Raw genomic sequence first — 23,881 nt, forward strand, 5'->3', positions numbered from 1 at the left:
CACTGATCTCTGCCCTAATTGTTTGCTTGTATGTATCTACGTGGAGTCCTCAGAGCATTGTCTGCATCAAATACAATGTATCTGTGGCTTTTTGGGGGGCGGGCGCCGTGCCCCTGTGGCTTTTTGGGGGGCGGGCGCCGTGCCCCTGTGGCTTTTTGGGGGGCGGGCGCCGTGCCCCTGTGGCTTTTTGGGGGGCGGGCGCCGTGCCCCTGTGGCTTTTTGGGGGGCGGGCGCCGTGCCCCTGTGGCTTTTTGGGGGGCGGGCGCTGCCTGCCTGTGGCTTTTTGGGGGGCGGGCGCCGCCTGCCTACTTCTCAACTGAGCGCAGGACTAGCTGTGTACACAGTTTCTGCCTCTGAATGGAAGGAAGAGTCTTCATTCACTGACTGTAAGCGGATTCCTTGCCCTGAATGCGGAGTTGCTATATTCGGGGCATCGGGGGGGTAGATATTGTCATGTACACGTTGATTAGACATTATTGATGGAGACCCCGGAGCCTGTGTACTATTCCCCTGAGGTGTGACATGGCGGGTTGAGGTACCCTCGCTGTACACTTTCACCTCCTCCTTTTCTTCCCATCGTGTTTCTATCCAGGGACTGATTGTGCTTTTTATTTCACAATTAGAGTCAGCACAAAGTGACCGACATATTCTTGTAGGGGCTGAAGGCCTCATACAGCTCTTTTTCTGTTTCATCACAGAGACATAAAATTAAAGGGTTAATCCCATCTCCAAGATCCTAACCCAATATGTAGAGGCAGCTGCAGTCGTAGTCTGACCAATACAAGGTACTAAGGGTGATTGAGTGATTTGCCTGTTACATCGGCTGAGACGCTCTCTGAACACCCCAATATGGATAACATTGGCTGCTGTCACTTCTGGCCCTGACTTTCCGATTGGCACAATATGTAGTTATTGCTGATTGGATGTGTGACATCACAGAGGCCTTATAAGAGGTTTCCCGCCTGTTTAATTCCTTTGAGTCTCACATGTCCCCTGATGAAGCCTGTATAGGTGAAACACTTTGGAGAGGCTTTACCTTTAGGAATTTAATAGCTAGTGCTAGGACAGCCTATACTAATAATGGCTGCTGACAAAGACTATTAAATAATCTCAGTAGGAGAGAGCAGAGAGTGCAGCTCATCTAATCCCTTTATCTAGATACACAAAGTGTTCTTAATTGATTGTACAGTGCTCTTTATGTCATTATTTAACAATTGAATGAATAAAAGTTACGTTTTATTTATAGGTCTTTAGTTAAGGGGTTTAGTTGTCTTTGGCAAATAGAAATACAGGATGTAACTCAGGATAAGTAATGTAATGTATGTAAACAGTGACTGCACCAGCAGAATAGTGAGTGCAGCTCTGGAGTATAATACAGGATGTAACTCAGGATCAGTACAGGATCAGTAATGTAATGTATGTACACAGTGACCGCACCAGCAGAATAGTGAGTGCAGCTGTGGAGTATAATACAGGAGGTAACTCCGGATCAGTACAGGATAAGTAATGTAATGTATGTACACAGTGACTGCACCAGCAGAATAGTGAGTGCAGCTCTGGAGTATAATACAGGAGGTAACTCCGGATCAGTACAGGATAAGTAATGTAATGTATGTACACAGTGACTGCACCAGCAGAATAGTGAGTGCAGCTCTGGAGTATAATACAGGATGTAACTCAGGATCAGTACAGGATCAGTAATGTAATGTATGTACACAGTGACTCCACCAGCAGAATAGTGAGTGCAGCTCTGGAGTATAATACAGGAGGTAACTCAGGATAAGTAATGTATGTACACAGTGACCGCACCAGCAGAATAGTGAGCGCAGCTCTGGAGTATAATACAGGATGTAACTCAGGATCAGTACAGGATAAGTAATGTAATGTATGTACACAGTGACTGCACCAGCAGAATAGGGAGTGCAGCTCTGGAGTATAATACAGGATGTAACTCCTGGAAATGAATGGGCTGGCAGCAGTCCTATCCGAGCCCAGCACTCCTTTTGTATGATGAAGTCCGGAATGATAGTTGTCAGACAAACAATGGTTCTTCCTATGGCTCTGTGGTATATATGGGGGTGAACATGACCTCTCCCATATGTTTCCCAGATCCACACATCTGTGTTGCTGTCTGAGTACAGGCTGCCATGCAGGGAGCGGCCGGGGGTCTGACTGCCTCATTTATGTTGGAGGGCGGTGGCCGGACTATGGCAATCGGATGTATGACTGTGCCTAAAGGTGCTGCTCTGCATTATCTGGTCACTATTAGGCAGCAGCACCATGTGATATTGTGATATATGGAGCTGTTTTACTCCATTGTTCATCATGCTAACAAAAACATTTTTATATATATATATATATATATATATATATATATATATATATATATATATATATATATATATATATATATTAACCCTTTTTTTTATATATATATTAACCCTTTTTTTCCCTCTTAGCTTCTGTATCATCATGTTAGACATTAGACATATTTCCTCCAGGCCGCACGTCTCCCGTCCGTAATCCTGCTATGTTCTTAATGTTTCCTATGTGTAATTGTTTTGATGTTTCATTCTTCTTTATTTATTTATTTTTTCTCTTTCTTGCCAGGTCGTAAAAATGACTGGGAACAGTCTTGTCCTTCCCATTGTGCTATGGGGACGCAAAGCCCCCACACACTGTATATCCACGGTGCTGGTGATGGACGATATGACGACAGTTATCACCGGGTGCCACGACGGCCAGATCTGCCTATGGGACCTATCACCGGAGCTGGAAGTGAGTATAAGTGAATGAGTTTGAGTCTGTCCTATAGTGAACAATTCCTTTAAATCTGCACAGAGCGCTAAAACAAACAAAGTAGGGGAAAAAAAGTGTTTTTTTTAAAGATATTAAAAAAAAAATCTAAAAATTCAGTTCCCCTCTGTAATCCGCAATAATGACATTAAAGAGGTTTTTAAAAAGTGCTGGAGGAGGTACTTCCCCTCTCTTGGGTCAAACGTTCCGGTGTTGGTGGTTTGGCTGAGGTGGTGCCATCACGTCAACCGCTGCAGCCAATCAGTCTTAGATATCACAAGCCGTTGAGCTCAGTGATAGACTGCAGCGGTAAAATAAAGTTTACAATGCACATCACCACTGCAGCCAATCTCTGAGCTCAGCAACTGTGCCAACTTAGACATTACAAGCTGTTGAGCTCAGTGATCGACTGCAGCGGTAATGCAAAGTCTACAATGCACATTAACGCTGCAGCCAATCACTGAGCTCAGCAACTGTGCCAACTTACATATAACAAGCTGTTGAGCTCAGTGATCGACTGCAGCGGTAAAATAAAGTTTACAATGCACATCACCACTGCAGCCAATCTTTGAGCTCAGCTACTGTGCCAACATAGAGATAACAAGCTGTTGAGCTCAGGGATCGACTGCAGCGGTAATGCAAAGTCTACAATGCACATCACCGCTGCAGCAAATCAATGAGCTTAGCGACTGTGCCAGCTTAGACATCACAAGCCGCTAAGCTCAGTGATTGGCTGCAGCAGTGAAGACCGCTGTTGACATGACGTCACCATTGCAGCCAAAACACCGAGACCCCGAGAAGCGGATGAGAGCGAGCCTGGACCTGGGTGGGTGAGTACCTACTTGGTTTGTAATTTAAGGAACTCTAAAGAATCTGGGTTCTACTTTCCTGAAGATGGAATAACCCCTTTAAGTAAAATGTAACATTTTTGATTTTGCATAAAAGTCTAAAAATTAGTTAACACCTATGCTAATACAAAGTCATGAATTACTGACATTTTGTCTCCGCACCGCTGCAAAAAAATTACAATACAAAGTGATGAAAACACCGGTGGCCACATAAACATGCGAGTCTGGCGCCCTTTGGACAAATCGCTTACATGCAGAGGAAGTGAGCCCGTTCCCTCTCTTCCTTCTTATTTCTGGGATACGTCCAACGACGGAAAGAGTGCATTGGCTGCCGTCCTCTCCTTACATTGTCATGCGACCATCGGGAGAGTGAGTGCCGACACCACTGGAACAACGCCGCCACTGAAATGAGTATTAGTGTTTTTATTTTAATAGGTGGAAATGTATGGATTGAAAAGGGGTTGTCTGAGGAGTGGACAACCCCTTTAAGTCCAAGTGGCTGTTTATTAGGTACTTTTCATTAGGGAGGTGTACTTCTTCCTATAGGAGTTGCCCAGTCATAAGCCAGCAGCAACATCCTAGAGAGAGAACACTGCTCCTCCATAGCTCAGGTTTCTCAGATGTAAGGATACACAGCTGACCTCCTGGTCTCACCTCCTGCATGATTAAAAATAAAAATGTTTTAAAGGGAACCTGCCAGATGCAATATGCACCCAGTACCAGCAGTTCTGGGTGCATATTGCTAATCCCTGCCTAACCGTCCCTGTATACACTACCATAAATAAAGAGATCTCTAGAAAAAGTATTTCTAAAGATTTTTTATAATATGCTAATGAGGCTAGCGACTAGTTGCAAGGGCGTTACTTCCCTTGGCTAGTCGGCCCCCCCCCCTTCCTTAGCATGCCGATAGGGGCGTACTAACATGCTAATGAATGCGCAGAGTCAGAGGCATGGTCTGCTGCCACCGCTGGTTTTCGGCTTAAGCGGGCGTTACACGCAACGACATTGCTAGCGATGGCGAGCGTGATGGCACCCACCCCTATTGTTATGCCGATATGTGGAGATCGCTGCCGTAGCGAATATTATCTCTACGGCAGCGTCACACATACTTACCTGCTCGGCAACGTCGCTGTGACCGGCGATCCGCCTCCTTTCTAAGGGGGCGGTTCGCTCGGCGTTACAGCAACGTCACTAAGCGGCCGCCCAATCAAAGCCGAGGGGCGGAGATGAGCGAGACGTAACATCCCGCCCACCTCCTTCCTTCCTCATTGCTGGCGTGTGGCAGGTAAGGAGAGGTTCCTCGTTCCTGCGGCGTCACACGTAGCGATGTGTGCTGCCGCAGGGACGAGGATCAACTTTGCCCCAGCGACGGCAGCGATAATTGAGAATGGACCCCCATGTCAACGAGGAGCGATTTTTGGATGTTTTTGCAACGATTCAAAATCGCTCCTAGGAGTCACACGCAACGACATCGCTACAGCGGCCGGATGTGCGTCACAAAATCCGTGACCCCAACGAGATCGCTGTAGCGATCTCGTAGCATGTAAAGCCACCTTTAGTGTGCATGATCAGAACATCCCCGGACTTCCGGTCATGCGCACTACACCAGTTTGAAGCCGGGACACGTACACCCGGCTTCATATGATGCATAACCAAAAGTCAAGGGATCATGCGCACTGAGCCAAAATTCAGCGCCGACAGGGTGGCAGCAGAGAGATGATATCAAGCATGCCTCAGATGCTGCGCATTAATTAGCAGGGGCGTGTTAACATGCTATGGGGGGCAACTAGCCAAGAGAACTAAGACCCTTGTGACTAGTCCCTGTCCTCTTTAGCATATTATAAAGCATCTTTAGAAATACTTTTTCTAAAGATCTCTTTATCTATGCTAGTGTATACAGGGACGGTTAGACAGAGATTAGCAATATGCACCCAGAACTGCTCGTGGTCCTGGTTGCATACTGCACCTGACAGGTTCCCTTTAATTTGACAGAGCTACACATTGGACACTGTCTGGAATGTGTGAGTCCTCTGCTATAAGCCCGGCACTATCTAATCATGCAGGAGGATAGACCAGGAGGTCAGCTCTGTATCCTTACTTGTCACACACTGGTGGGGGCATGTTCTCTCTACAGTGTGCTGCTGCTGACGGCTTATGATTGGGCAACTCCTACAGGGAGAAAACGTACACGTCCCCAGGGAAAAGGCGCTAATAACACCCACTTTGGTGTAAAAAGTGGGCAGATATGAGAATGTAGACCCATTATGGCACCACTTGGGTATACAGTTAGGTCCAGAAATCTTTGGACAGTGACACAATTTTCGCGAGTTGGGCTCTGCATGCCACCACATTGGATTTGAAATGAAACCTCTACAACAGAATTCAAGTGCAGATTGTAACGTTTAATTTGAAGGTTTGAACAAAAATATCTGATTGAAATTGTAGGAATTGTCACATTTCTTTACAAACACTCCACATTTTAGGAGGTCAAAAGTAATTGGACAAATAAACCAAACCCAAACAAAATAATTTTATTTTCAATATTTTGTTGCGAATCCTTTGGAGGCAATCACTGCCTTAAGTCTGGAACCCATGGACATCACCAAACGCCGGGTTTCCTCCTTCTTAATGCTTTGCCAGGCCTTTACAGCCGCAGCCTTCAGGTCTTGCTTGTTTGTGGGTCTTTCCGTCTTAAGTCTGGATTTGAGCAAGTGAAATGCATGCTCAATTGGGTTAAGATCTGGTGATTGACTTGGCCATTGCAGAATGTTCCACTTTTTTGCACTCATGAACTCCTGGGTAGCTTTGGCTGTATGCTTGGAGTCATTGTCCATCTGTACTATGAAGTGCCGTCCGATCAACTTTGCGGCATTTGGCTGAATCTGGGCTGAAAGTATATCCCGGTACACTTCAGAATTCATCCGGCTACTCTTGTCTGCTGTTATGTCATCAATAAACACAAGTGACCCAGTGCCATTGAAAGCCATGCATGCCCATGCCATCACGTTGCCTCCACCATGTTTTACAGAGGATGTGGTGTGCCTTGGATCATGTGCCGTTCCCTTTCTTCTCCAAACTTTTTTCTTCCCATCATTCTGGTACAGGTTGATCTTTGTCTCATCTGTCCATAGAATACTTTTCCAGAACTGAGCTGGCTTCATGAGGTGTTTTTCAGCAAATTTAACTCTGGCCTGTCTATTTTTGGAATTGATGAATGGTTTGCATCTAGATGTGAACCCTTTGTATTTACTTTCATGGAGTCTTCTCTTTACTGTTGACTTAGAGACAGATACACCTACTTCACTGAGAGTGTTCTGGACTTCAGTTGATGTTGTGAACGGGTTCTTCTTCACCAAAGAAAGTATGCGGCGATCATCCACCACTGTTGTCATCCGTGGACGCCCAGGCCTTTTTGAGTTCCCAAGCTCACCAGTCAATTCCTTTTTTCTCAGAATGTACCCGACTGTTGATTTTGCTACTCCAAGCATGTCTGCTATCTCTCTGATGGATTTTTTTCTTTTTTTTCAGCCTCAGGATGTTCTGCTTCACCTCAATTGAGAGTTCCTTAGACCGCATGTTGTCTGGTCACAGCAACAGCTTCCAAATGCAAAACCACACACCTGTAATCAACCCCAGACCTTTTAACTACTTCATTGATTACAGGTTAACGAGGGAGACGCCTTCAGAGTTAATTGCAGCCCTTAGAGTCCCTTGTCCAATTACTTTTGGTCCCTTGAAAAAGAGGAGGCTATGCATTACAGAGCTATGATTCCTAAACCCTTTCTCCGATTTGGATGTGAAAACTCTCATATTGCAGCTGGGAGTGTGCACTTTCAGCCCATATTATATATATAATTGTATTTCTGAACATGTTTTTGTAAACAGCTAAAATAACAAAACTTGTGTCACTGTCCAAATATTTCTGGACCTAACTCTATAAAAAAGTTTTCTGGTGACCATATTGATTGTCAGCCAGGATTACACATGTCCTATTTTTACCAGTCCACTTAGTTTAGTCCTTTTATGTGATGTATTCTTCACAGGTCCAATATGATAGATACTGCTTTTTTCTTATAAAATTTTATATAATTTTTTTTTATTTTATTTTTTTAGATCAATCCTCGGGCCTTGCTTTTTGGTCACACAGCGTCCATCACCTGCCTGTCTAAAGCCTGTGCATCCACGGAGCGGCAGTACATAGTGAGCGCCTCGGAGAGCGGGTGAGTGTTCACACTTTGCCGATAAAGCTGTCTGCGGCCCCCCCGGCCCTTCCCTGGAGGCTGCACGTATCTATTGATAAGTATGAGGAGTATTTACTAAAACAGACATGTATAGAGGTGGATGAGATTTTTTTTTTTCTTTCTCTCCAAATGCCATTCACAACAGAGGGTCTCAACCCAGGGGCGGCGTGCTAGCTCCGGGTACTGGACACCCGCCCAATGGGGCACAAATTTGTCAAATTAATCCATTGGTAGCATCCCTACATGTGGAGAGCTCTCATAGTTTGCACATTATGGAAGCTACCGTGATCAGAACCAACTCTGATCCTGGCAGATTAACCCATAAATGCTAAAGTCATTAGTGACTGAAGCAGCTGAATAATCAGTCATGGGGCCCCCGATCTTGTGTACACCTCAGCGTCGCTTTATTATGTGTAAATCCTAATTCTTGTATCTATCTATTTTCACAGTGAGATGTGTCTCTGGGATGTTAATGACGGAAGATGCGTAGAATTTACCAAATTAGCGTGCACTCACACCGGTATACAGGTTAGTGCATGCTTTATAATACCTCATTGGTAATAATATAATACACATTAATGGGAATTCATCCTGTATTTCCCACATTGGACATATCAATATATCCCCATGTATGATGCCAAATCACCATACCCACCAGATGCCGACTGTGTTACTTAGCCGGCATCTACCTCCAACGGAAGCAAGCACAGCTATTAACCCTGTACATGTTACTGTCAACTTCTAACAGCGTTTACAGTGCTTTGAAAAAGTATTCATACCCCATAAGCTTTTTTTTTTTTTTGTCAACCTCTAGCAGCGTTTACAGTGCTTTGAAAAAGTATTCATACCCCATAAGCTTTTTTTGTCAACCTCTAGCAGCGTTTATAGTTCTTTGAAAAAGTATTCATACCCCATAAACTTTACCACATGTGTTTATGTTAAACCTAAATATATTTTATTGGGATTTGATGTGATGTACCAACACTAAGCACAAGTATTTATGAAGTGTAACGTAAATGATACCAGGTTTTTGAAATATATTTTTAAAAAAAATATAGATTTGAAAATTGTGATGTGCATTTGTATTCAGCCCCCTGTTGTCTGATACCTCTAAATAAAATCCTGAGGGACCAATTGCCTCAAAGTCACCTAATTAGTAAATTAAGGACAACTGTGTATAATTTATCCTCAGTATAACTACAGCTGTACTGTGAAGGCCTCAGAGGTTTGTGTGAGAACATTAGGGATCAAACAGCATCATGAAAAGCAAGGAACACACCGGACAGGTCAGGGATAAAGGTGTGGAGAAGAGTAAAGAAGGGTTAGGTTATAAAAAATAGCCCAAGCTCTGAACATCTCACAGATCACTGTTCAATGCACCATTCAAAAATAGAAGGCTTATGGCACAACTGCAAACCTACCAAGACACGGCTGTCCACCGAAACTGACATCCCAAGCAGTTATCTAGTAGAAATGGAAATACGGCACTCCTGTGGTTTATAATTGGTGCTCGGATAGGATCCAACTCAGTTTTAGCACAAAATAACAAGAATCCGGCACTCAAAGTGAACAAAATGATCCCTTTATTCGGTCTGAGTTTAGTGTACAATTCCTTATTATGACGTTTCGGTCAAATCGACCTTCCTCATATGTACACTAGATGATAAACAAAAAGACAAAAGAAAATAAAGTATCAAAACCAAGGACGTGAGAGAGGACATTGTGAAACAGTACAAAAAGACAAAGAGGATGTATATGCAGCAGAATATTGTTGTGCAAAGAGTGGACGTGGTCTATAGTAAATGATAAAACCTGTGGACCAGGTAAATAATCCGGGCACTTAGCACAAAGTGGTACGTTGCTACTTTCACATCTTCTTCCAGGCATGCACATCATCATCATCATCATCGCTGGCTCACGGCTGCATGTTCGATCCATTGTCAATTATAGGGACACTTCTGGCAGCGTCACAGACTTGTGACCTACACATCGGCGCACAAGGAAGATCACCGCACCACTTCAACATACTAGGCAGTCTGCACCGCCCACCACGGGGCTATATATTCCTTACCCGGGCCCATTACATCACCGCCACGCCTCACTGCGGTTTAGCCACGATTCCCAGGCAATCTGCATCCCACCTAGGTCCCACTTTGTGGTACGTGCACGGATTGCTCCCATGGATGCTTCTGAGCACTCGCTTGGTTTTCTCACAATCATACTTCTCTTTTAGCCTTTACTTCGGAGCTGTTGCACAAAGCCACCAAAATCTATTTGGCACCACATACCCCATCATGTACCCCATAGCACATGTGACGGGTACCTACAGTTTACAGCCATTATGTATCTCCAGACTTAGAGTACAGTTTTTTTTTTTTTCCCTCTTTACTGAAATTTTCTGCAGCCGGTTATGTATAAATGAGATTTTTTTTTCTATCTGGCACCGTGTACCCCACAACACATGTTTTGCCCTCTGTCATAATGAGGAATTGTACTGTCACGCTGTACAAAGGGTAGTAAGACGCAGTACAGCGTAATCCCCACTAGGTGGCAGCAGAGTAGTGAAGGAGAGACAAAGAAACACTGTAATGGAAAGGCAGCTGAAGTACAGCAGAGTAACTTCAGCCATGTTAACGGGCGAATCACCAGGGAGCAATAGAGTAGTCAAACAGTGAGGGTCGTCACTGCAAAGGGAGGATCAATATCAAAGTCAGAAAGCAGAACCGAGTCAGAAGGGGGAGTTCAGGTATGCAGAGGGAAACACAAACAACAGACAGGAGCGGGAAGTCAGGGACCGGGACAGACGGACGAGCGGGAAGTCAGGGACCGGGACAGACGGACGAGCGGGGAAGGGTCAAAGTCAGGACAGAGTATCAGGGAGGCAGGACAGATCGGGAATACTCACCAGAGCCAGTATACACTTTGCAAGGCAGAAATATCACTGGCACTGAGCCATAGGTAGAGAGGCAATGTATAGCGTCCTGGGATCCAGAACAAGGCAAGGGAAGTTAACCCATGACATGACCAGGCCAGAGCTGGGTGTAACCAGCAGCCGCGAAAAGCCGGCCTGGATCATGACATGCACACTTCACTCCTTTTGACCGAAAAAAGGGAAAAATGTGTTCACTTTGAGTGCCAGATTCTTTTTATTTTATCCCAATGAGTAAAGCCATAATGAAAGAAGCGGCCAATAGGCGCATGGTCACAGGAGGAGCTGCAGAGACCACAGCTAAGGGGGAGAATCTGTCCACGGGAGAACTAGTCATATACTCCACAGATATGGCCTTTATGGAGCCGTGGCAAGAGGAAAGTTATTTTTGAAAGCAAGAGGTCTAGTTTGCAAAAAGCCATGTAGGGGACTCAGTGAACATAAGGGAAGAAGGTGCTCTGGTCAGATGAGACCAAAGTAGAACTTTTTGGGTTAAATGTAAAACACTGTGGCGGAATACACACGTTGCACATCACCCTGAGAACACCATCCCCACAGTCGCACGTGGTGGTGACCGTATCCTGCTGTGGGGAGACTTTTCTTCGGCAGGGGCAAGGAAGCTAGTCAGAGGGGATGAGAAGATGGATGGAGCTAAATACAGGGTAATCCTTGGGGGGCGAACCTGTTAGAGCCTGCCAATTACTAGGACGTAGGTTCACCTTCCAGCCAGACAACGACCCCAAATATCCTGCCAGAGCTACAATGGAAGGTTTGGATCAAAGTGTGAACAGCCCAGTCACAGTCCAGACCGAAATCCCGTTGAGAATTGCTGATCATAGACTCCTCTATCCAACTTCACTGAGCTAGAGCTATTTTTTTTTTTTTTTTTAAGGATAATGGGCAAAACTGTCACCTCCCAGATGTGCAAAGCTGGAGAGACATCCCCCAAAAGACTTGCAGCAGTAACTGCAGCAAAAGGTGGTCCTACAAAGTATTGACTCGGGGGCTGAATACAAATGCACGTCATAATTTGCAGATTTATGTTTTTTAAATATTAAGAAAACTGTGTATTATTTTCTTTACACGTCACAAACACTTTTGGTATTCCACATAAAATCGCTACTATTATTATTATTATTATTATTATTATTATTATTATTTTTATAGCGCCATCAATTCCATGGCGCTTTACATGTGAAAGGGGTATACATAATAGGGACAAGTACAATAATCATAAACACAGACAGGTACAGGAGGAGAGAGGTCCTATAAAATACATTATTTTTTTTTTTTTGTGGGTGCAATGTGAAAAAAAAATGTGAAAGATTTCATGGTGTATGAATACTTTTTCAAGGCACTGTAACGTGTGACATCCATAGGGCGTGCTGCATTCATTGACACCCCCCCCCCCCCTTCCTTCCATCCTGCAATGTGGTTACAATAGCAGCCATGGGCCGGCTATAACTATCGTGTCTGCCATGAGAGTCCTTTGATGCTCAGCCTATGGCTGGGGTTCATAGGATATTGTCATTTCCTCTATACACTACAATATTATATTATTACATTATATAATATAAGCTATCGGAAACCTATTTATTCTGTATCCATAAAAGTCCTATTTATTAAACTATAAAAATAAATTAAACCACATGGCGAAGAGAAAATCGAAATACCAGCGTTTGTCTTTCAGTTGCCACAATTCCAACAAGAAGCGCCATAAAAAGCGATCGAAACGTCATATCTCACCCAAAATGGAATTGATAAAATCAGCAACTCGCCATCCAAAAAACCAGCCCTCACACAGCTCCACCAGCATAAAAATGTAAAGGTTATGGAGCTCTGATAATGGTGACACAAAACCATTTTTCTTATACAGGTTTCGGAAATATTATTTTTTTTTCCCACTAAAAATAACAAACCAAAACCCTTTTGGCAAGTTTGTGAAATTGTATTTACCTGAATAATTATGTTGTCTGGTTATTTTTATACACAAACACTGTCACAACAGCCCCCCCTCATAAAAAAAAATATAAATTAATATGTAATCCGTATGAACCCTCACATAGCCTATATACAGTGTGAGCCCCCACATAGCCTGCTATATAAAGTGTGAGCCCCCACATAGCCCCTCTGTATACAGTGTGAGCCCCCACATAGCCCCTCTATATACAGTGTGAGCCCCTACATAGCCCCTTTGTATATAGTGTGAGCCCCCACATAGCCCCTCTATATACAGTGTGAGCCCCCACATAGCCCCTTTGTATATAGTGTGAGCCCCCACATAGCTCCTCTATACAGTGTGAGCCCCCACATAGCCCCTCTATACACAGTGTGAGCCCCCACATAGCCCCTCTACATACAGTGAGCCCCCACATAGCCCCTCTGTATACAGTGTGAGCCCCCACATAGCCCCTCTATATACAGTGTGAGCCCCCACATAGCCCCTTTGTATACAGTGTGAGCCCCCACATAGCCCCTTTGTATACAGTATGAGCCCCCACATAGCCCCTTTTGTATACAGTGTGAGCCCCCACATAGCCCCTTTGTATATAGTGTGAGCCCCCACATAGCCCCTCTATATACAGTGTGAGCCCCCACATAGCCCCTTTGTATACAGTGTGAGCCCCCACATAGCCCCTTTGTATACAGTGTGATCCCCCACATAGCCCCTTTTGTATACAGTGTGATCCCCCACATAGCCCCTTTTGTATACAGTGTGAGCCCCCACATAGCCCCTTTTGTATACAGTGTGAGCCCCCACATAGCCCCTTTTGTATACAGTGTGAGCCCCCACATAGCCCCTTTGTATATAGTGTGAGCCCCCACATAGCCCCTTTGTATAGTGTGAGCCCCCACATAGCCCCTCTATATACAGTGTGAGCCCCCACATAGCCCCTCTACATAGTGTGAGCCCCCACATAGCCCCTCTACATACAGTGTGAGCCCCCACATAGCCCCTCTACATACAGTGAGCCCCCACATAGCCACCTCTAGACAGTGTGAGCCCCCACATAACCTCCTCTAGACAGTGTGAGAAAGTGCCCCCTCCCTCTTCTCCACACCTGTGACCTAATGGCAAGATCGCATAACAGTCGCATGACCCTCGGCTGATGCTCGCAGCAGAGGGCATTAGCATATCGCTTGCAATGCTGTTGCATCAAAAGCTATACGCTATTGGGACCGTAACCTAACTGTGCCATTTGACAGTGAGCGGCAGCAGTGAAGGCCATGGTGTGGTCTGAAGTCCACTTTTTTCAGTCCTTCGGCTGCATCGGTTTGTGTGCCGGACTACACCTGCCAGAGGTCTGGATGTGACCCATGGGCCGCGCTTTCCCCAGCCCAGCATTATATGATAAAATAAAATCGTGTCCATCAAAGCTACAACTTGTTCTTCTTCCTCTTGTGGCTATATCCACGGAAAAATAAAGTAATGGCTCTTAGAAGAGAAAGAGGGGGAAAAAAAAGTATAATAATGGAAAATCGCCAGTCATGAATGGGTTACATGATATTTTTCATATTTAACATTCAGATTACAGAACCTGACATTAATAGGGAAAGAATATTCTACAGTATTCATGCACTCCTCAGCTGCTGCAGAACATCGTAGTGCACGCTGTGTACTTGTGACCATTATCAGGGTGGTGGACTCAGATGTGTTTTGTTTCTCAGTTCTACCAGTTCTCTGCTGGAACACAAAGGGAAGGACGATTGCTTTGTCACGGTCATTACCCTGAAGTGCTCGTGGTGGACGCCAGCAGCCTGGAAGTCCTGTACTCGCTGGTATCAAAGATCTCTCCAGACTGGATCAGCTCCATGAGCATCATCCGCTCCCACCGGACACAAGGTAACGCTCGCACTATCAAGTATATGTATGTATATGTGTAATATACATATACTAGCTGTACTACCCGGGTTAATAACTGCTGTTAACAAAATAGAATGTATTAACAAAAATGTATTCTGCACACAAACACCACAAAACAAATAGATAAAAAATGTAATTATGTCTGTCTCCCCGTCTGTATATATATCTCTGTCTCTCTCTCTCTTTCCCTGTCTGTCTCTTTCCCTGTCTGTCTCTTTCCCTGTCTGTCTCTTTCCCTGTCTGTCTCTTTCCCCGTCTGTCTCTCTTTCCCCGTCTGTCTCTCTTTCCCCGTCTGTCTCTCTTTCCCCGTCTGTCTCTCTTTCCCCGTCTGTCTCTCTTTCCCCGTCTGTCTCTCTTTCCCCGTCTGTCTCTCTTTCCCCGTCTGTCTCTCTTTCCCCGTCTGTCTCTCTTTCCCCGTCTGTCTCTCTTTCCCCGTCTGTCTCTCTTTCCCCGTCTGTCTCTCTTTCCCCGTCTGTCTCTCTTTCCCCGTCTGTCTCTCTTTCCCCGTCTGTCTCTCTTTCCCCGTCTGTCTCTCTTTCCCCGTCTGTCTCTCTTTCCCCGTCTGTCTCTCTTTCCCCGTCTGTCTCTCTTTCCCCGTCTGTCTCTCTTTCCCCGTCTGTCTCTCTTTCCCCGTCTGTCTCTCTTTCCCCGTCTGTCTCTCTTTCCCCGTCTGTCTCTCTTTCCCCGTCTGTCTCTCTTTCCCCGTCTGTCTCTCTTTCCCCGTCTGTCTCTCTTTCCCCGTCTGTCTCTCTTTCCCCGTCTGTCTCTCTTTCCCCGTCTGTCTCTCTTTCCCCGTCTGTCTCTCTTTCCCCGTCTGTCTCTCTTTCCCCGTCTGTCTCTCTTTCCCCGTCTGTCTCTCTTTCCCCGTCTGTCTCTCTTTCCCCGTCTGTCTCTCTTTCCCCGTCTGTCTCTCTTTCCCCGTCTGTCTCTCTTTCCCCGTCTGTCTCTCTTTCCCCGTCTGTCTCTCTCTTTTTTTCCCTGTCTTTCTGTCTCTTTCCCTGGCTGCATTGTGACACGCCAACATTCCATATAAGGGCGTGGCTGCGCATTCTTCTTAAGTTCTGGCTGCACTGTGGCTCCCAGCTCCATTCGCTTTAATGGAGGCAGGTTTTTTGGTGAATAACTGTGAAGCGCAGGGTGAAAATTTCCCCTCAAAACATAGCCTATGATGCTCTCGGGTCCAGAAGTGTGAGCGTGCAAAATTTTGTGGCTGTAGCTGCGACGGTGCAGATGCCAATCCTGGAAACACACACACACACACACACACACACACACCCCCACACACCTTTATATATTGGATAAATATATGTGGGAGTGGGGCTTTAAATCTAAGTCCCCTACCCCTGGTTTTATACTCTCCTTCCAGCATCTCACCGCCGCTCCGGTAATCTCCTGTGATTTGTGCCCTGCCGACAGCTCTAATGTTTCATGGAGTGCAGCATAGGTCAAAACTCAATACAAGTCTATGAGAGCCTCGTTATTGCTCTTATAGACTTGCATTCTGACTTCCAGCCAGTGAGACGTTACGGGCACAAGATAACGCCGTGACACCAGAGAGGTGTCGGTAAAATGGGAAACCCCCGGAAGGTGAGTATATGACAAAGTGTAGAAGACTTAGATTTAAAGCGCCATTCCAGCACCGAACCAAAAAGACCCCAAAATGCTGGAGTAGTGCTTTAAAGTAAAACGGTCTGCCAGCTAAAAAAAATAAATAAAAACTCTTTACCTGCAGGACTAGTGCTAATATAAGCTAATCATTTTAAAAAATTCTCTTCCAGCTTACTGGAGGAGCAGCTAAAGGGAGAAAATGAAGCAATATTTTCCCTGCAGCCGCTCTTTTCCTTTTGGGGTGTCTCAGAAGGCAGTGAACAGTCATCACACACCTCACAGTGCGCACGCATTAATCATGCCCACCTCTCCTTCACTGATACTCTGCTCTGCAACATTTGTGTGTAAAGCAGGATATCAATCAACTTTACTAGGAGTGGGTGCAGCTACGCTCACCATGTAGTGAGTGCTGACTACCATCTGCCACCCCAGTGCCTGGAAGTGAGTGTCTGCAGGGAGAGGAAAACCTCATTTTTCAAGAATACCAGGCTCAACCACTCTCTAAAGTACGGCACTGGCCTGGTAAACAGTCAAGCTCTAGTGTTCGTGGAGCCCCTGGGCCCTCTAGTAAACTGTTCTGTTGGGTGGTCACACGTGCTCAGTACCTCTCCATTCGCTGGGGGTCACACGTGCTCAGTACCTCTCCATTCGTTGGGGGTCACACGTGCTCAGTACCTCTCCATTCGCTGGGGGTCACACGTGCTCAGTAGCTCTCCAATCACTGGTGGTCACACGTGCTCAGTACTTCTCCATTCGCTGGTGGTCACACCTGCTCAGTACTTCTCCATTCGCTGGTGGTCACACATGCTCAGTACCTCTCCATTCGCTGGTGGTCACACATGCTCAGTACTTCTCCATTCGCTGGTGGTCACACAGTGCTCAGTACCTCTCCATTCGGTGGGGGTCACACAGTGCTTAGTACCTCTCCATTCGCTGGGGGTCACACGTGCTCAGTACCTCTCCATTCACTGGGGGTCACACGTGCTCAGTACCTCTCCATTCGCTGGGGGTCACTCGTGCTCAGTACCTCTCCATTCGCTGGTGGTCACACATGCTCAGTACTTCTCCATTCGCTGGGGGTCACTCGTGCTCAGTACTTCTCCATTCGCTGGGGGTCACTCGTGCTCAGTACCTCTCCAATCACTGGGGGTCACACGTGCTCAGTACCTCTCCATTCGCTGGTGGTCACACATGCTCAGTAACTCTCCATTCGGTGGGGGTCACACAGTGCTTAGTACCTCTCCATTCGCTGGGGGTCACACGTGCTCAGTACCTCTCCATTCGCTGGGGGTCACACGTGCTCAGTACCTCTCCATTCGCTGGGGGTCACACGTGCTCAGTACCTCTCCATTCGCTGGGGGTCACACGTGCTCAGTACCTCTCCATTCGCTGGGGGTCACACGTGCTCAGTACCTCTCCATTCGCTGGGGGTCACACAGTGCTCAATACCGCTGCATTCATAGGGGGTCACATGTGCTCAACTCTACTCACACAGGGGGCTTTACCAGGATTAGTGGCCAGATCTCCTCACATTTTGTCAGGGTTGATCCACTTTCTGTGCTTTGACATTACTTGCATTTTCCATAGCGGCTTTAACCACGTTTTCAGCGTTTGCCATGTGGACTGCTAGTCTTGCTGTGACTACACTTAAGGTGATTGCTTGTCTTCCGTGACAATTTGGGGGCAGGGGTACTCTGAGATCCTGCCTTTAGCAGACTTTGAGAACCGTCCTCTTTAAGGGAATTGTCGGACGGAGGCTTTCCTGCGTCTTTCTGAAACCAGAGGCTGAAAGAGGAGTAATGAGGGAGTGCAGGGGGCCAGCATCTTTGTATATATACCTGCTGGGGAAGACTAGTCTGACTGAATAGTTTATATCAAAAGAGGCTTAACCCCATAGCGACGGCCTAACGTCTCAAGACGTCGGAAAAACAGGGTACTTATTCTGTTCCGACGTCTTGAGACGTCAGGCCGGAAAAAGCTTGTAGCGCCCCCCAGTGACGAAAAATCTCGGGGGTTTCAGCTACCGGAGGTAGCTGAGACCCCCAAGATTATGAATCGGGGTGGTTTTTTTTTGGACCCCGTTAATGCGATCGCCGGTATACACCGTATACCGGCGACAACATTAAAAAAAAAAAAAATGGCCGGTAAAATTGATTTATTTCTCATCTGACATGATCAAACATGTCAGATGAGAAATAAATATGAGCCCTTAGTGCCCCCAAAGCCCCCGGTACCGGAGAGTCCCCCCCACCACCCCTACCCCCCCTCCGGAAAATCCAAGATGGCGCCAACGCGCGCTGAAAACTGCAGCCGCCGCCGGCTCTGCATTCATTTCCCTCCGATCTGAAATGATCAAACATTTCAGATCGGAGGGAAATGTCCTCCCCCTGACCCCTCCTCCGGTCCACCGGAGATCTCTGGTCCCCGGAGCCCCCTCCGGTCTCCAGAGCCGCCTCCCCCCTCCCCCCTCCCCCCTCCAGAGCGTGGAACATGGCGGCCGCATCCATCCTGCTCTTTCTGCCGCATGTGACACGTCACATGCGGTAGAAAGTTGTCCCGCCGTCACCCCCCGTCACCCCCGTCACCCAGCCCAGCCCCCCCCAGCCCCCGGTCTTACGTTACCTGTCTGCTGGTGATCCGTCCCTGCGATCACGCCGCCTGCTTCTTGAAAGCTGGCGGCGCATGCGCAGAAAGCGGCTGTCAGCTGGATCCCTGCAAGCAGGGACTCTGACGTCGCTGCTACACAGGCTGCTGCACTGTGGACCGGGGGAGGGTGAGTATGGTAATCTGCAGCCACACTCCTCACATGGAGAGACTGCTGTTCTAGAAAATGGGGGGTACGTTCTGTGAGCGTGCCCCTCATATTCTAGAATAAGGTTACTGCAGGTCACTCTGCCCTAGGTTGGACCGGGGCAGTGTGAGTGCAGTATTCTCAGATTACTGCACCCACACTGCTCATGGAGAGCTTGCTCTTCCAGAAAATGGGGGATACGTTCCCTGAACGTGCCCCCCATATTCTAGAAGATCCAGAGTCGGCGTGGGACCTCCAACATGGATTACAGCGACCGAAATTTATTTATTTTCAATAAATTGGTAAAAGAGGAATGTTTCAGGGAGTTTTTTTTTCAAATAAAATTTTTTTTTGTCTTTATTTTTTTCTATTACTGACTGGGTTAGTGATGTCGGGTATCTGTTCAGATGCTGTGACATCACTAACCCCAGGGCTTGATGCCAGGTGACATTACAGCTGGTATCAACCCCATATATTACCCCGTCTGCCACCGCACCAGGGCGCGGGATGAGCTGGAGCGAAGCGCCAGGATTGGCGCATCTAATGGATGCGCCACTTCTGGGGCGGCTGCGGCCTGCTATTTGTAGGCTGGGAAGAGTCCAATAACCATGGCTCTTCCCACCCTGAGAATACCAGACCCCAGCTGTCCGCTTCACCTTGGCTGGTGATCTAATTTGGGGGGGACCCCACGTTTTTTTTTTTTTTTAAAAAAAATGCCTGGGGAGCCCTCCAAATTGATCACCAGCCAAGGTGAAGCTGTCAGCTGTGGTTTGCAGGCTACAGCTGTCTGCTTTACCCTAGCTGGCTATCAAAAATAGGGGGGACCCCACGTCGTTTATTTTAATTATTAATTTTTTGGGGGGCTAAATACAAGGCTAGGCACCCTTTAGTGCCACATGAAAGGCACTAAAGGGCGCCAGCTTAGAATATGAAGGGGGGTGGGACGTTATATTTGTTTGACATCTATCCATTCATCCATTGTAGCATTTTAGGCTGTGCGCCCACAATCGGGATTTGCAGCGTTTTGGGCGCAGAGTGTTTTCCCTGCGTCCATAGCGCTGCGTTGTGCAGTAGAAGCACAGTGGAAGGATTTTTAGAAATCTCATGCCCACTGTGCTTCTTTTCTCCGCAGCATACACTGACCTGTGGTGCAGCTTCCCGAGCCTCAGCATGTCAATTTATGCTGCGGAGATGAGTGTTCTCTACAGGTAGCATAGAGCTCCACAGCGGCCTGAACCCAAATCGTGGGCATGGGCAGCTGCGTTCTCCCGTGGACAACACTCATATCTCTGCAGGACGGCTGACACTGTATACTAGACGCCATGTCGCTGGATCATGGCCACATAGCCAAAAAGTGAGACATTTGTTGCTAAAGCAACATTTTTGTGAAGTACCTGTGGATTCAAAATGCTTACTATACTCCTGAATAAAATCCAGTTTCCAAAATGGGATCACTTGTGGGGGGTTTCTGCTGTATAGGTACCCAAGGGGCCCTGCAAATGTGACATGGTGCCCGCAATTTATCTCAACTTTTCCAGAATTCAAATGGTACTCCTTCCATTCCAAGCCCTCCCATTTATCCAAACAGAGGTTTCTTCGTCGCTCCATTGGGAGACCCAGACGATTGGGTGTATAGCTACTGCCTCCGGAGGCCACACAAAGCATTACACTAAAAAGTGTAAGGCCCCTCCCCTTCTGGCTATACACCCCCAGTGGGATCACTGGCTCACCAGTTTTCGGCTTTGTGCGAAGGAGGTCAGACATCCACGCATAGCTCCACTGTTTAGTCAGCAGTAGCTGCTGACTATATCGGATGGAAGAAAAGAGGGCCCATATGGGGCCCCCAGCATGCTCCCTTCTCACCCCACTGGTGGTTTGTAAGGTTGAGGTACCTATTGCTGGTACGGCGGCTGGAGCCCACATGCTGTTTTCCTTCCCCATCCCCCTGAGGGGCTCTGAGGAAGTGGGATCTTACCGGCCCCAAAGCCCTGAGGCCGGGCTCCATCCACAGACCCATTGAACCTGCTGGATGTGGAGCGGGAGTGCCGTTCAGGGACATGGCCCTGCACCATTCAGGTACTCTGTGTCCCCGTACACACAGGCACAGCACACTCCAGACTTGCTGGGTGTGCTAGTGCGCCGGGGACAGTAAAGGGTTACAGTCACTGCAGCCTAGCTGAGTGACTTTATTTATTGGGAACTACCGCGCCGGACGCTCCGGGAGCGGCGGCGCGGCTGGGACTTGTAGTGCTCCGGGGACTTAGCGCCGACCGCGCTTTTACGGCGGCGGCGCTCATAAATCCAGTCCCCGGCTTTTGCGGCCTAGCTCAGCTTCGTTCCCGCCCCCACCCTGTCAATCAGGGTAGGGGAGAGACGCTGTGCAATCAGCAGCGCCGAGGGCTGGAGCCTTATTTACATGCTCCAGCCCTCTCACTAGACACTGTGGGACGCTGGTTTCCCGCTCTGACTTGGGGCACGCCCACGGCCCGCCCCTACTCACACGAGCTGGAGAAGGACGCCGGCAGCCATTCCTGCAGCCCGAGCTGAGAGAACGGACTCTGGGCAACCAACAGGAATAGGGCGACCACACACCCGCTTATAGGCGGGCGGTAAGCGGCACCTGGGGTGCTGACACTAAATACCGCAGTTTGTCTATTTGTATTTAAGTACACTGCATAGGTCGCTATTTCGGGCTATATGCCCTCGTAGATGGCGACACATCAGCAGCAGGAAAGCATGGGTGCTAAGGCACAGGCTTTCTATGCTGCTTGTATTGCACGTACTGAAGTGTTCATGTGTATTTATGCTTGTATGCTATACACTGCACTGTACGGTCACTAGTCTTGGCTATATTCGCCATAGAATGGCTAGACTACAGCAGCAGAAAAGCAAGGGTGCTGAGGCACAGGTTTTTTTCTATGCTGCTTGTATTGCAGGTGTTGCAGTGTTCATTTGTACTTATGCTTGTATGCTATACATTGCACTGTATGGTCGCTATTCTGGGCTATATTCCCCTAGATGGCTAGTCTACAGCAGCAGAAAAGCAGGCTTTCTATGCTGCTTGTATTGCATGTGCTGCAGTGTTCATTTGTACTTTATGCTTGTATGATATACATTGCACTGTACGGTCGCCATTCTTGGCTCTATAAGTCGGCAGCAGCATATAAGTAACACAGGCTTTCGATGCTGTTTTTGCTGCATGTGATACGGTTCCACGGCACTGCTCCCCATTGGGTGCAATGCTCCCCTGTAGCACTTGGTCAGCCGGGGTCTCTACTTGACGTGGCCAAAAGAACCACCTCTCAACCCTGTCCAAGGACAGGGACGGAGTTGCAATGGGATAGAGACTTGCAGTCCGGACAGGCCATGGGCAATCTGGAGGTGCTCCGGGGGGGTCCCAGGAGGCTCTCTGTATGATGAGGTAGACGTAGCTCATCAGGACTTTGATCCTGACACCGCTCTCACTCCGGATACACCGGATGGTGACGCCATAAGGAATGATCCTATAGCGTCCATCAATGGAATGTTGGATCTTTTCTCCCTCAGCTCCCCCAGCGGAGGAGTCAGCTTCACAGCAGGAGAAGTCCCATTTCAAGCTCAAACGTATATTGAGTATTGTTCTGGCCACGCTGACTGCAGAGAAGCAGTCCAGGAACACCACGCTTCCCAGATAAGCGTTTTCTCCAAACGTATTAAGGATACACGTTATCACTTTCCCCCTGACGTGGTCAGGCGTTGGACCCAGGGTCCAGAGGTGGATTCTCCAATCTCCAGGCTTGCGGCTAGAGCCATAGTTGCAGTGGAGATGGGACTTCACTTACAGATGCCATTGACAGACAGATGGACTCTGGTTGAAATCTGTCTGTGAGGCTATCGGCGTGTCGGTTGCTCCGGCATTCTCAGCCGTATGGGCACCCTAAGCTTTTCAGCTGTTCTTGCGCAGCTGGTCTTGGGCACAAGTACATCTGTGCCGCAGGGGCGTCCGTAACCTCGCAATGTCTGCATTGCGACTTACCCTATTAATGCTGTCCTGGAAGGTCAGCCGAGGTTTCGGTCCTTCCCAGGCTCGGGCAGGTCCCAATTGTCCTCGTCCAAAAGGGCTGAAAAGCCTCAGAGGGGCTCAGCTGCCGGCCGGGCTCAATCACGCCCAAGGAAGGCAGCCGGAGGAACCGCTACCAAGGCGGTCTCCTCATGACTCTCAGCTCTCTCATCTTTCCGCATCCGCGGTTGATAGCAGACTCGCTCGCCTTTGGCGACATTTAGCTGCCACAGGTCACAGACCGGTGGGTGAGGGACAGTGTGCCCACGTGCACAGGACAGAGTTCTGTTCTCGTCCTCCGACTCGATTCTTCAGAACGTCCCCACCTCCCCACCGAGCAGATGCTCTTCTGCAGGCAGAAGGAGTGGTAATCCCGGTTCCTCTTCAGGAACAAGACACGGTTTTCCTCCAATCTGGTTGTGGTGCCAAACAAGGATGGCTCTCTCCGTTCCGTTCTGGACCTAAAACTGCTCAACAAGCACGTGGAGGCCAGGCGGTTCCGGATGATACCCTCCGCTCCGTCATTGCCTCAATGTCTCAAGGAAATTTCCTAGCATCAATAGACATCTAAGATGCTTATCTCCACGTGCCGATTGCTACAGAGCACCAATGTTTTTCTACATTTCGTGATAGGAAACGACCAGCTTCAGTTCGTAGCTCTGCCATTCGGGCTGGCGACAGCCCCACGGGTGTTCGCCAAGGTCATGACGGCAGTGGTAGCAGTCTTGCACTCACAGGGACACTCTGTGATCCCTTACTTGGAC

General features: G+C 47.7%; 1 protein-coding gene across 2 annotated transcripts in view; it reads left to right on the forward strand.

The window, feature by feature from the left end:
* The window catches only part of WDR7 (WD repeat domain 7), a 539,004-nt gene that overhangs the window by 5,225 nt on the left and 509,898 nt on the right, over window positions 1-23,881 (forward strand). For both annotated transcript variants that reach the window (XM_075328136.1, XM_075328145.1), the window contains exons 2-5: window positions 2,611-2,778; window positions 7,758-7,864; window positions 8,335-8,413; window positions 14,484-14,658. In XM_075328136.1, the coding sequence (XP_075184251.1) occupies window positions 2,620-2,778; window positions 7,758-7,864; window positions 8,335-8,413; window positions 14,484-14,658 (520 nt within the window). In that variant the 5' untranslated portion in view covers window positions 2,611-2,619. The remainder of the gene's footprint in view (window positions 1-2,610; window positions 2,779-7,757; window positions 7,865-8,334; window positions 8,414-14,483; window positions 14,659-23,881) is intronic.

Source organism: Anomaloglossus baeobatrachus, chromosome 1 (genome assembly GCF_048569485.1).
Source record: "Anomaloglossus baeobatrachus isolate aAnoBae1 chromosome 1, aAnoBae1.hap1, whole genome shotgun sequence".
In the NCBI taxonomy this organism is placed as follows: Eukaryota; Metazoa; Chordata; class Amphibia; order Anura; family Aromobatidae; genus Anomaloglossus; species Anomaloglossus baeobatrachus.